The 12,063-nt window shown below is 43.0% G+C and overlaps 1 protein-coding gene across 1 annotated transcript in view; it reads left to right on the top strand.

Moving 5' to 3' along the window:
* AUTS2 (activator of transcription and developmental regulator AUTS2) overlaps window positions 1-12,063 on the top strand; it is a 976,332-nt gene that overhangs the window by 567,291 nt on the left and 396,978 nt on the right. The window contains exon 5 of the mRNA XM_056814770.1: window positions 8,537-8,566. Coding sequence (XP_056670748.1) covers window positions 8,537-8,566 — 30 coding nt within the window. The remainder of the gene's footprint in view (window positions 1-8,536; window positions 8,567-12,063) is intronic.

The following is a 12,063-nucleotide window of genomic DNA, read 5'->3' as shown; positions in this document are numbered from 1 at the left end:
TTGTTAAATGATGATAAAATGTTGTCAATGATAAAAAATCTGGAGTTTTTTTAGTTAATAATGTTAAATAATGCTAAAATATTGTCAAAGACAAAAAAACTGCAGATTTTTTCATTGTTAATAATAATGTTAAAATGTTGTCAATGATAAAAATCTGGAGATTTTTGTTGTTAATAATAATAATAATAATAATGTTGTTAAATGATGATAAAATGTTGTCAATGATAAAAAATCTGGAGTTTTTTTAGTTAATAATGTTAAATAATGCTAAAATATTGTCAAAGACAAAAAAACTGCAGATTTTTTCATTGTTAATAATAATGTCAAATAATGTTAAAATGTTGTCAATGATAAAAATCTGGAGATTTTTGTTGTTAATAATAATAATAATAATGTTGTTAAATGATGATAAAATGTTGTCAATGATAAAAAATCTGGAGTTTTTTTAGTTAATAATGTTAAATAATGCTAAAATATTGTCAAAGACAAAAAAACTGCAGATTTTTTCATTGTTAATAATAATGTCAAATAATGTTAAAATGTTGTCAATGATAAAAAAAAATCTGGAGATTTTTCATTGTTAATAATAATAATGTTATCAATGATAAAAAATCTAGAGATTTTTTGTTGTTAAAAATAACAATAATGTTAAAAAATGCTAAAATGTTGTCTGACAAAAATCTGCAGATTTTTCATTATTGATAATAATGTTGTTAAACAATATTAAAATGTTGTCAATAATAAAAATCTGGAGATTTTTCATTGTTAATAATAATAATGATGTTGTTAATGTTAAAATGTTGTTAATGATAAAAGAAAATTTGGAGATATTTTCCGTGTTTTCCCCTATGAGAATAGAACCCCTGGTCCACAGGTATTGTTCCTTCCCAACTGGATTGTAAGCTCCTTGAGAACAAGAATTAGAGTTCATATTTCTTTGCATCTTCAGTGTTTAGCCAGCACTTTTGACCCCATAGTACAGACTTCATAAATCCTGCTAATATATGAATTTTACTCCCAGCTCTTAGTAGAAGTCTTGGCATAGAATAAGCTCAAAATAAATGTTTGCTGCCTATTTTCCAGAAATAAATGGAAATAAGGGAAAAGACGTTTTACATGACTGAAATAGGGATTCACTGTAGATCACCTGGTCTTTTGGTTGCAGTGAATAGAGTGTTGAGCCTTGAATCTGGAAGACCTGAGTTCAAATCTGACCTCAGAGATTTAGTAGCTCTCTGACTCTGGGTAATTCACTTTAACCTTATTTGCCTCAGTTTCCTCATTCCCAAAGTGAACTGGAGAAGGAAATGGCTAACTACTCCAACATCTTTGCCAAGAAAACTCTAAGAGCCATCCCAAGGTTGTGGGTCTGATTCCTCTATGGGAAAATTTTAATTCCTTGTGATTTGGTTGCTGTTTATTCTTGATTTAAAAAAAAAAGTAACTTCTGAAGAGGAGAAAAATAAGCTATATAAATGTTCCACAGAAAATAAAGAAAAGAAAAATCTTAAAAATGATAATGATGATGATGATGAAATCAATAGCAATGGTGTCAATAGATCTATAACCTCATCATCATTTTTTCTGAGATTCTGAAATTTAAAAATGAGGGAGGGAGGAAAAAATATACGTGTGTGTGTGTGTGTGTGTGTGTGTGTGTGTGTGTGTGTGATATTGGCAGCATGGCACCTTTCATTCATAGAAATTCCAACTGGTCTAGCCCATGATTTGTCCATAATTGGAGGGCTAGGAGAGAGTGGGGGGAGAGACAAAGAGAAGGAGAGGAAAGGAAGAGAGAGATGGGGGAGAGTGAGAGAGAGAGGGAGGGAGAGAGAGAGGGAGGGGGGAGAGAGAGAGAGAGAGAGAGAGAGAGAGAGAGAGAGAGAGAGAGAGAGAGAGAGAGAGAGAGAGAGAGGAGGGAGGGAAAGGGAGAGGAGGGGGGAGAAAGAGAGAGAGGTGGGCAGGGAAAAGGAGAGAAGGGAATGTGCATCATGTTAACCTTCAGCTAGCTTGAATCTTGTTGGTGGGGATGGAGATGGGCATGGAGTCAGAAGGTATCACCAACAATGTCTACCCAAAGCTTTTGGTTATGCGGTTTGATCCACCTGAAAACAATGGACACTGAAAACTGTTTCATCAGTGGGAATGGTGTTGCCCATCACACTCCCCTCTCGGTCCCTGCCCGGCTTTTGTAGCCATGTCTGGCTGATTGGACTCATCTCCATTTCACAGGACTTCCACCTGAACAAGAATGGGCCTTCTTTTGTGGCTTTATTCATACTTTTTACATTGATTTTGGGAATATGAACCTCTTAATTAGACTCTCATCTTAGCTGGCAATTTCATTTTGTCATTCACACACAACTATTGAGAGAGCAGCATTAGCTAATGGCATCCTTTTACATCTAGGCAGAGAGGTACCTCAAGTGCTTTCCAGATTCAAAAAGCTGCTTTCATTGATCGAGGTGGGGAGTGGTGAAATAACTTTAAATTTCACTTTAGAGTCCCCAAATTATCCCAGATAAATGTAAACAATGTGCACTGAGGCCTTTGTAGATTGGCCAAAGCAAAGTGATCTAGAGTGGCTCCTCCAGGCCTTAGATGTTTCTTCTGGTGGCTAAATATGGAATAATAATAATGATAATGGCTAGCATGGATGGAGCCGACCTTATCTCGTTTGATCCTCATTGAAGTAGGTGATATGGTGTGTGATCCCTGTTTTATAAGTGAGGAAACTGAGGCAAACAGAGGTTAAGTGACTTGCCCAGGAGTGTCCAAGGGTAGATTTTAACTCAGGTTTTCTCGAGGGGTCTTCGCTGTACCACCCTGATGTCTAACTGGACCAAGAGAGGAGGCCGATGGGGCCATGATGGAATGGGGGGGGGGGTTATTATTTTGTTTTGTATTTGTATGTTACAAGAAAGCAAACTCACGGGGCTGTTTCTGGCCTCACCTGAGCTCAGTGTCGGATGGGGAAAGATTCGCTGCCGCCCCTAGAAAGATGCTTTGAGGCGGAGGCCGTTGAGTCAGAGTGCGGGTTCGCCTCTCGGGGTCCTCTCTCGTTTTCCTCCAATTTCCTCTGGGCAGGCCCTGGAATGGGATCCGCTCGGCCAGCCGCTACCCTTTGGCGGTGCTTTTTTTCCTGGCAATGATGAATGGCTCCAAGGTATGAAATGAGTGTTAGGGCAAGGTCCATTGAGCAGAATGGAGCACACTGCCCTCTTCAATGTCATTTTGCGTGATATATTCCACCGTCGTCGCTTGCCGCTTAAGCGTGTGGCCCGTCACTGGGCGCACCGTATTACATGGCGCCCTGTGGGTTGGGAGCTAGCCGGGGAGATAGCGGAGACTCGGACCCCAGAGGTCTCGGGCCCGATGAGGTCGTCGCCCTTCTGCTCCTCTTTGGGGGAAGGGAAGCAGGCCGGCCTGCACCTGTGTTTTTTAATGATAGGCTCCTGTAATGATAGGTTGAGGGCTGGGAGGCCTGGACGCACAAAGAAAATGAGGCCTCTGTGGCCTCTAATTCCACCCTGCATTTTCAAGCTTGCATCCTGTTATATTCGGAAATACAGTTTCCTTCAGACTCTCAAATTACCATTCTTTTGCCCCCCTCTTTTTGGCGTATGTCTCTACTATTTCCCAGGTGTGTGTGTGTGCACGTGTGTGTGTGTGTGCATGTGTGTGTGTGTGTGTTTTGGGGTGTTAAAGAAAAGAGGGAGATGAGCTGCTTGTCAGAGGACTCTCCCAGATAGGATGTTTCAGGGAATTGCAGACTACAGCTTCCAGTCGTTTCTATAGCACAAAATGGCAGAGGCTCAGTCTTTGCACCTCCCTTTAGTCCTTCAAGAATGAGGGTCCCACGGTGGGCGCTCTGGAGCATCCACGGAAAGTGTCAGATTTCTGGGTGGACCATTCTCTGTCCGTCATTGTTTCTCGGGACTTCCCTTGAGCAAATGCTTACTTCTGTCTCATTGTTTAATCACTATTTTATGTTTAATTTATTATAATTAATTTTGTTATAATTATATATTATGTAATATATTATATAATAGATATAACAATTATATATAATATAACAATTATAAAATTGTTATAATTAATTTAAAAATAAACCAGGGTCCCCTTTTCTGCCTTTGGCTAGGCTGTGGCCCCATCTCCGTCTCTGGAGAAGGGAGGAACAGAGACCTGAATCTCCCCCGAAACCAGGCTCTGAGTGGGCCCTCTTAGAAATGGAGGGGATTCTTTCTACCTCCTCACAAAGGAATCTTTCCTGGAAGGTTAGAAGGCTCCCCTGTTAAACCCCAGCGAGCCCGTGGGCGTCCAGTGGTGTCCAGTGGCTCCAAACGGGGCCTCTGCCTTGCAGGGCCACCAATTTTATTGCCCCCCGTTTCTCAGCCTTCTTGCAGGGCCTACAGCCTCCCTTTTGGAGGTGGCTGGGTGTCCGTGTGCGCCAATTGGTACCCAGGGAGCCCCGGAGCGAACACTTCCGTCTTCTCTCACCCTTTGGAGACCCCCAATCCTGGGGCCGCTGCCGTGCGCCAGTCCTCGAGGGTGAAAGCGGTCCAGTGTATTAAACCTGAATTCGGGGCTGTGAAGTCTCCCCGCACCACAGCTATAAAGCCAGCTCCCTTTTTCATAAGGCTCGCCCATAAAACGCTGCCAAGCCAGCAGATCGGCCCCGTGGAACCGTGGCTCTCTTTCCGTCGTTGGCCGTCAACAAAAGCCCTTTTATGAGTGGAATAGACCCCTTGTGTGTGCGCAGGACTCCTGGCTTTTTACAAAGTGTGCGAGGAGCCAGGAGCCGGCCTGGGCAAACGTGGGGAGCTGTTTGCCGAGCGCATTTATTGCCTTTGCATAATTTATGAGCTGGAGGGGGCTGACCATCATCCGTCTCTGCCAGGGGCTGGCACCGGAGGCTCGCGAGGATGGAGCTGTAAATTGGATGGGGCGCTCCTGCTGAGCGCGGCAAAGTCCTCGGGTCAGTATGGGAATTTAATACCAGAAATGGAACTGTTTTCTCAGCGCGCCATGTGGGCCCCAGCGCAACAGAAGCTTTTTTGGCAGACTCCGGGACTGGCCAAATCGTGGAGCTGTCAGTCACCCGGCATGTTGCGAGGGGAGCCTGAGCATTCCTAATCGGCTTGGCACCCGTGCTGCTTCCATAATGGATACCAGTAGGTCTCAGTCCTTCGCCATATGCTTAACTCTGGAGACAAGGTACTTCTGGGGATAGCAGTAATTACTCGTTGCAGAATTAAGTGGACCTTGAAATTAGAACTGGACTGGCGGAAGGCAAGAAGCTTAACACGTTCATGAAAGTGGCTGTTCCCACGGATATACTGCTGTTCGCTGGGGTCCCCCACCCGCCCCACATTCTCGGGGATGTCTGCAAAGGCTGCGCCGTAGCCTTCAGCTGTCATTGATTACTCCACAACGAGAGCCATGAGGGCTGGGGAACTTGCCTGGCAAAGAATGCGCTCCTTCTCTCCGCCGGCCCCCACCGCCGCCCCGCGCTGGCTCTCTTGAAAGGGTTCCCAACGCTGAGCAGCCTCAAGGAGGGTTTAATTAAAGGCAAAGGCAGCCTCTCAGCCAAGACAGCATGGCGGCTCCCAAAACAAGAGCGACTCCTTGTAGAGATCGCTGGCTACCCGCGTGCTGTCAACCAGGCCCTTCGCGTCATACCTCATCTCTAACAGGAAAGCGTGCCACCGTCCTTGCCGGCTCCCGATCCAGGGGTCTTGTGAGCCTGTGAATCTCGACCCCTTTTGTCTTCTTTGATTAGTTTCTTACCTCAAAACAACCGAACGTAACCTCTCACGATTTCCCTGAATGCTCACACCTTTCCCTGTTGGTGATCTCCTCTTTATTCAGCCCTTTATACAAGGTATCTCCTCTATTAGATGGTAAACTACTTGAGGGCAGAAACTGTATGTTGTCTTTCTTTGAAATCTCACTTCGCACCATGCCTGATACATAGTAGACACCTAAAGGCTTAGTCATTGGAAATGACCAGGGAAGAAGGAGGTAGAGGAGGAGAAGGAATGTGAAGCAGGGGAGACAGACAGACAGACAGACAGACAGACAGAGACAGAGGGAGAGACAGACAATGACAGACAGACAGACAGAGATAGAGAGACAGAGAGAAATAGGGAGAGACAGAGAGAGACAGACAGAGGCAGAGAGACAGAGACAGAGAGACAGAAAGAGAAAGAAAGAAAGAAAGAAAGAAAGAAAGAAAGAAAGAAAGAAAGAAAGAAAGAAAGAAAGAAAGAAAGAAAGAAAGAGAGAGAGAGAGAAAGAGAGAGAGAGAGAAAGAGAGAGAGAGAGAAAGAGAGAAAGAGAGAAAGAGAGAAAGAAAGAAAGAAAGAAAGAAAGAGAGAAAGAAAGAAAGAGAGGAAGAAAGGAAGAGAGGAAGAAAGAAAGAGAGAGAGAAAGAAAGAAAGAAAGAAAGAGAGAGAGAGGAAGAGAGGAAGAAAGAAAGAGAGAGAGAAAGAAAGAAAGAGAGAGAGAGGAAGAGAGAGGAAGAAAAAGAAAGAAAGAGAGAAAGAAAGAAAGAAAGAAGGAAGGAAAGAAAGAGAGAAAGAAAGAAAGAGAGAGAGAGAGAGAAGGAAGGAAGGAAGGAAGGAGAAAGAAAGAGAGAAAGAGAGAGAGAGAGAAAGAAGGAAGGAAGGAAAGGAAGGAAGGAAGGAAGAAAGAAAGAAAGAAAGAAAGAAAGAAAGAAAGAAAGAAAGAAAGAAAGAAAGAAAGAAAGAAAGAAAGAAAGAAAGGAAGGAAGGAAGGAAGGAAGGAAGGAAGAAAGAAAGAAAGAAAGAAAGAAAGAAAGAAAGAAAGAAAGAAAGAAAGAAAGAAAGAAAGAAAGAAAAAGAGAAAGAAAGAAGGAAAGAAGGAAAGAAAGAAGGAGAAGATTGTGATAATATATGCTAGATGAAGGAGTTTTTCTTCTATATTTTAAGAAATTCTATTTCATTTAGCAAAATTACCTCCTTCAAAGATATGACCTCCTTCCTTGTAATCTTGTGAAGAGAAAGAAAAAATCAGAGAGTGAGCACCAGAAATCTTACAGAATATCTCATTCAATCTTCTCGTTTTACAAAGGACAAAAGTGAGTAGTTAAGTGACACATAGTGATTTAGATCTGGAGACCATCTAGTCTGTCACATTTTATAGACAAGCAAACCACAGGCCACATGAGTGATAAATGTTAGAGCAGAAAATTCAAACTCTGGTTTTCTGAACCCAAATTAAGTTGATTATAATATTTAAAATATTCCAAAGCCACTTGGAGAGTCAGGGCATGGTTTGAGTCTGTATTCTGAAAACATTTTGTTCTTCTTTATGAACTCATCGCCATTAGTCTTTTGCCCCATAGAGCGCTCTTTTTAGGAAATGTAGATTTCTTTCCTAGGCAGTCAGACTGATTAAGTTAGCCATGACAAATGGTGATTTTTGCTGCCAATGCCCATTTTCTTCATTGTCTATGGGAGAGGGTATGATGGTCAGAGTTTTGCATTCTGACTGGAGTATGGATGGAGGTAAGCAGCCACAATGGTTCTCCTACAGATGATGCCATGAGAGGATTCAGGGGAATGGATGTTTAACTTGGAAAAGAGGTGATTTAAAGGAGACATTATGGAGATCCGCTTAGTGGCTCTGGATTTGGAGTCCAAACGACCTGAGTTCAAATTCTGCCTCTGTTATCTACTAGCCATAAGACCACGGGCAAATCATTTAACCCCTCTTAGCCTCAGTTTCATCATTTTTAAAGAGAAGCATTAAGAACTCCTATTCCACGGAGTTGTAATGAGGATCAAATGAGACAAGAGATATAAAATGCTTTGTAAACCTTAAAATAGTATCAATTGTTATGATATCTTCTGTGGCTGGTTCCAGCTCTAAAATTCTTTGACAAATTCTGGGATTATACAGTGCTATCATTCACATTTTTATTCTTGTATCTGATGACCTGGCATATACTAGACACTTAAGGAATGCTTACTGTGGATAGATGGATGGATGGATGGATGGATGGATGGATGGATGGATGGATGGATGGATGGATGAATGAGTGGATAGATGGATGGATGGATGGATGGATGAGTGGATGGGCTATGGATGTGATTTTTCAATTCTCACTGAGAAAAGAATTGCATCCCTAGATCTCCATAAATTTTTTTTCAAATCACCTTCCACTGTAACTGAACTATGGTAACTCAGAAAGTTATGCTCTGGCCATTGAAATGCCATTTTTCCTGACCTGCACTCACTTCTGTCTGTCACCAGATGTGTTGGACTATCCATAGGAAGAGCTATGTAACACTGATGTCATGTAAAACCACTAATTCACTCATTGACATTTTACAACAGGTTCTGTTGACAGCCAGATCAGTTGGAGAATCTCTTTCTAAGCAGCCCTATGCATCATCAGTTAACTCAACTCTCCCCCTCCCCTTTGCCTTCACAGTTCCTTCTTTTTTCCTTTAGAAACCACCCCAAAAAAATCTCCCTATAACTGACCTTATTTTTCTTTCTTTTTCAGTGTGACAGTGACAGTGACCAAGAAGAGAAGGTAAGACCTATATCACTTGTAACTTATATTTGGATTCTTTGTAGACACAGACACACCCCATCACAGTATACCTGCCTGGGGTTCCCTCTAAAGAGAATGCTTCCTCTTCAAAGTTTATCCAAGTTTCTCCTCTTGAAATAATGCATGTGAGTGACACAATGGGACTTCCATCCCTCCATGTTGGATTAGTGAAGATGTCTTTGAAAATGACCTTTTCAATATTGGTTCTATTTGGCATGTGGGATCTATTTTAGTGGGAGAAGAATTGCATTCCTTGAAAAATATTGAGATGTAAGATAAATGGATAGCAGTCTTCTAACTGCTCTCCCCATTCCCCTACCATAATAGGGGCGTCAAAATTGTCAGTACATATTATGGTAATTGATATAAATGTCATTTGAGCTTTCCTGTTATCATACTTGATTTCTTCTTGTTGTGCACTCCAGTATTTAACTGTGTTTGCTTTGTCCATGAACAATGGTTTTCTTGATAGAAAATATTTTAAATCTTTTTTTTAATTAATTTTTGGGAATCTGCTATGGGTGGCGAAAGAGAAAAGGGGTCTCTCCTCCTACTCTGAGGAAATTGCCTTCTTTTCCTCTGGGTCAGATCCTTTGGATCGGTCGGTAGGTAGCTTCTTCATCAGGTATTCACCGGATGTGGGGGCTCCAAGCCTCCTGGCTTCTGCTTAACCAGCTCAATGTGGACCAAGGAAGGGAACCTGTTTTTCGAACCTCCTGGAGAAGGATGGACAACAATCTGGTAAAGTGAAAGGTGTGATATGTTTAATACCAGGGAGCAGGGGCGGGTAACTGATTCCTTGAGTTCTTGGGATATTGGTCTATCCTACTCTTGCTAGGATTGGGCAATAGTTTATCATCTTTTCCACTGAATTAAAGAAATTCCTTCAAACCATCGTTTCAATAACCATTGACCATCTGGGGACAAGACCTACCCCATTCGCAACCTGAATCTCTGCTGCCTTTCCCTGGGGATGCGCCTTATTTAATACACGTTAATGAATTTCACCCCCTTACTATGGGAGACTCTTGAGGTTACCATTTGGGGACGGGGATTCTTTCTCTGCGCGCCACTACTTAGGAAGCCAGGAGTCTCCCCTCCCTCTCTGCTGCCAGCCTGGAAGAGAGATCTAAGGGCCTTGGTTCTTAGCTGCCGTTAATTTGAATTCAGCATATGTAGCCTGTTATAAAATGCGAGACATCATCATTTGAGCAGGTCAAGCATATTCAGATGAAGACAAATGGTGCTTATTTGATTTCCTTAAAATCAGGAAATGAAAAAAGTGTTCTCTGGAGAAATCATGTTCTGCCTGACTTAGATGATAGACCAAAGCATGTCCCCCAGATAAGAACCGGCGCTCGCCTTGAGGTTTTTATCTCTGAAGGACGGCCAGGACTGTCAGCTTGCTGACATATGCATTATCCATGTCATTTTAAACAAAGTGACCTATGGAAGGGTGCACTGTGCCGTGACATGATAATGGGCTGTTGGATGACAGGTAAAGTACACACTCTAAAGGAGGCTGTGCATTATTCCTTTGTTTAACTGACAAGCCGGCGCTTCCTTCCCTCAGACAGGGGGATCCTCGGATCCCTCTCGGTAGGATGTCCAAAGAATCCAAGAGCCGTGTTGGTTGGGTGGCCGTGACATTTGAGAAGGAGGGCTGACTCTCTACCTGAGGAGCATCCCCTTTACCGCCTGGGCTCCTCTCTAGCTCTTCCTCGGGCTCCTTGTTGCGTCATTCCCTCCCTTTGTGGTCGTCATTCCATTTTGTCTGGTCCCCATTAGTGTTTGATGAATTTCCTCGGAGTGATCCCAATCAGACCATTGTTATCTGCTTGGAGGATACCATGGAGGAGAGCTCGTCTCCATCATTTGGGGTCTTGGTGGATTTCTACCAATAGGTGGTGTTTTGGGAACCAAACTGATGTCACCACTGGCTGTCATCTTTCCAGATGAGGGGAGGAAGAGTGAGCGCCATTTTGTTTGTCCTCTGTGATTCCAGAAATAATTGTATGCATTTTCCAGAGAATATATTTCTGGGGAATAGAGGTACCCCCTGCAGAATAGTCTTCCCCTTCCTACCAAAATGCTTGATTTAACAACTTCACACTGAAGAGAGATGGGCAGCACAGGAGAGATGAAATGGGTAATTCTGGCTAGATTTTTGAGTCAGGTAGAGGAGCCATTATTATCCATGGAGATACCATTGGTAGGTAGAGGTAGTTTCAAGAATGTGGAAGGAGGATGGACAGGAAAGGAAGAGGATAAATTCTCTTTCATCAGATGGAAAAAAAGACAAGGATCATCTCTAGGAAAACAGGAGACAGGAATCTTATATCCTCATCCCTTACCAATTCCCTCTGCCCTCTGCAGTAGGGTGGATTTTCTCTCTGGATGGCAGGAGCCCCTCCAATCTTTTCATAATTGGAAATTGCCACCAATGCTGGCACTTGCTTAGTCTCTACCTGCCTTTCTGTGAGGTGTTTCTCCTGAGGTTTCTCCTCCATAGCAAGCCAAAGCTCTCTTACCGTGCTTCTCTCTGCTTGGCCCTGTTATAGTGAAGATCGTCAGAATTCCCTTCTCATACCATCATGGCCTTCCGTTCATAGCTCAGATCTACCACCTTTTCCCCAGATCCAAGACCAGGTTAGAGATTTCCTCCCCTAGCCAGCCATGAATATATTTCTCCTATAACACCTTTCCTCATCCTCAAGCCCAAAGCATTAACGGGGCCTCTTGGACTTGAAGCTTAGAGGATTCTCATCGAATTGGAAATGCTAATCCTTGAAAAGATGCCTCTCAATGTCCCAGCATCTCTGCAGTGAGTCCCACCAGGGGTGACCACATAGACAAAAACTGTGATCTCCTCAGAGACGCACTGGGATTCCTTCCTGGAAGACCTGTCATTCCTTACCCCATGTGGCTCCCCTGAGCTGCTGCTCTAAAATTAGGGTCCTGTACTCCACACAGCTGACTGAATTGAGATAAATCATACTCTCTACTGATAGCAAGCTGTAATTTATAAAATGATACCCTTACTAATTAATAGAGGCAGAGACTGGCAACGAGATTCAAAAGAGCTAAGCTTTATCTAAATGCAGGCAGCATCCTTCTTCGTGGAAAAGGCAGGCTCAGAACTTTGATAGGACACCAAGTGAAATGTCTATTTTATCCTTCCCTTCTAGCTATGTGCATATATTTCAACTTTCATGCCAGAGAAGCAAGGGGTTCTTTCTGATGAGTAGCAATGGATGGGATTAGGTCAAGAGAAGAGAGGGGTGATTGGGAAGACCCAGCATCAAAGGAGTGAGGCTGTTACCTAGTTATCTCCAGGAAAGGCAGACAGCCCCAGGCTCCTAAATCACCATAATTAAGCATTTAATCACATTTCTTCTCTGAAAATCTGTTGATATCACAGGGAAGTGCTTTCTTCTGTTCTGGGGGGAAAAAGCTGAATTTATTGTCATTTCTAG

The sequence above is a fragment of the Monodelphis domestica genome, chromosome 2 (genome assembly GCF_027887165.1).
Source record: "Monodelphis domestica isolate mMonDom1 chromosome 2, mMonDom1.pri, whole genome shotgun sequence".
NCBI classification, from domain to species: Eukaryota; Metazoa; Chordata; class Mammalia; order Didelphimorphia; family Didelphidae; genus Monodelphis; species Monodelphis domestica.
Note: the sequence above shows the minus strand (reverse complement) of the source record. Positions and strands in the feature narration are given on the sequence as shown.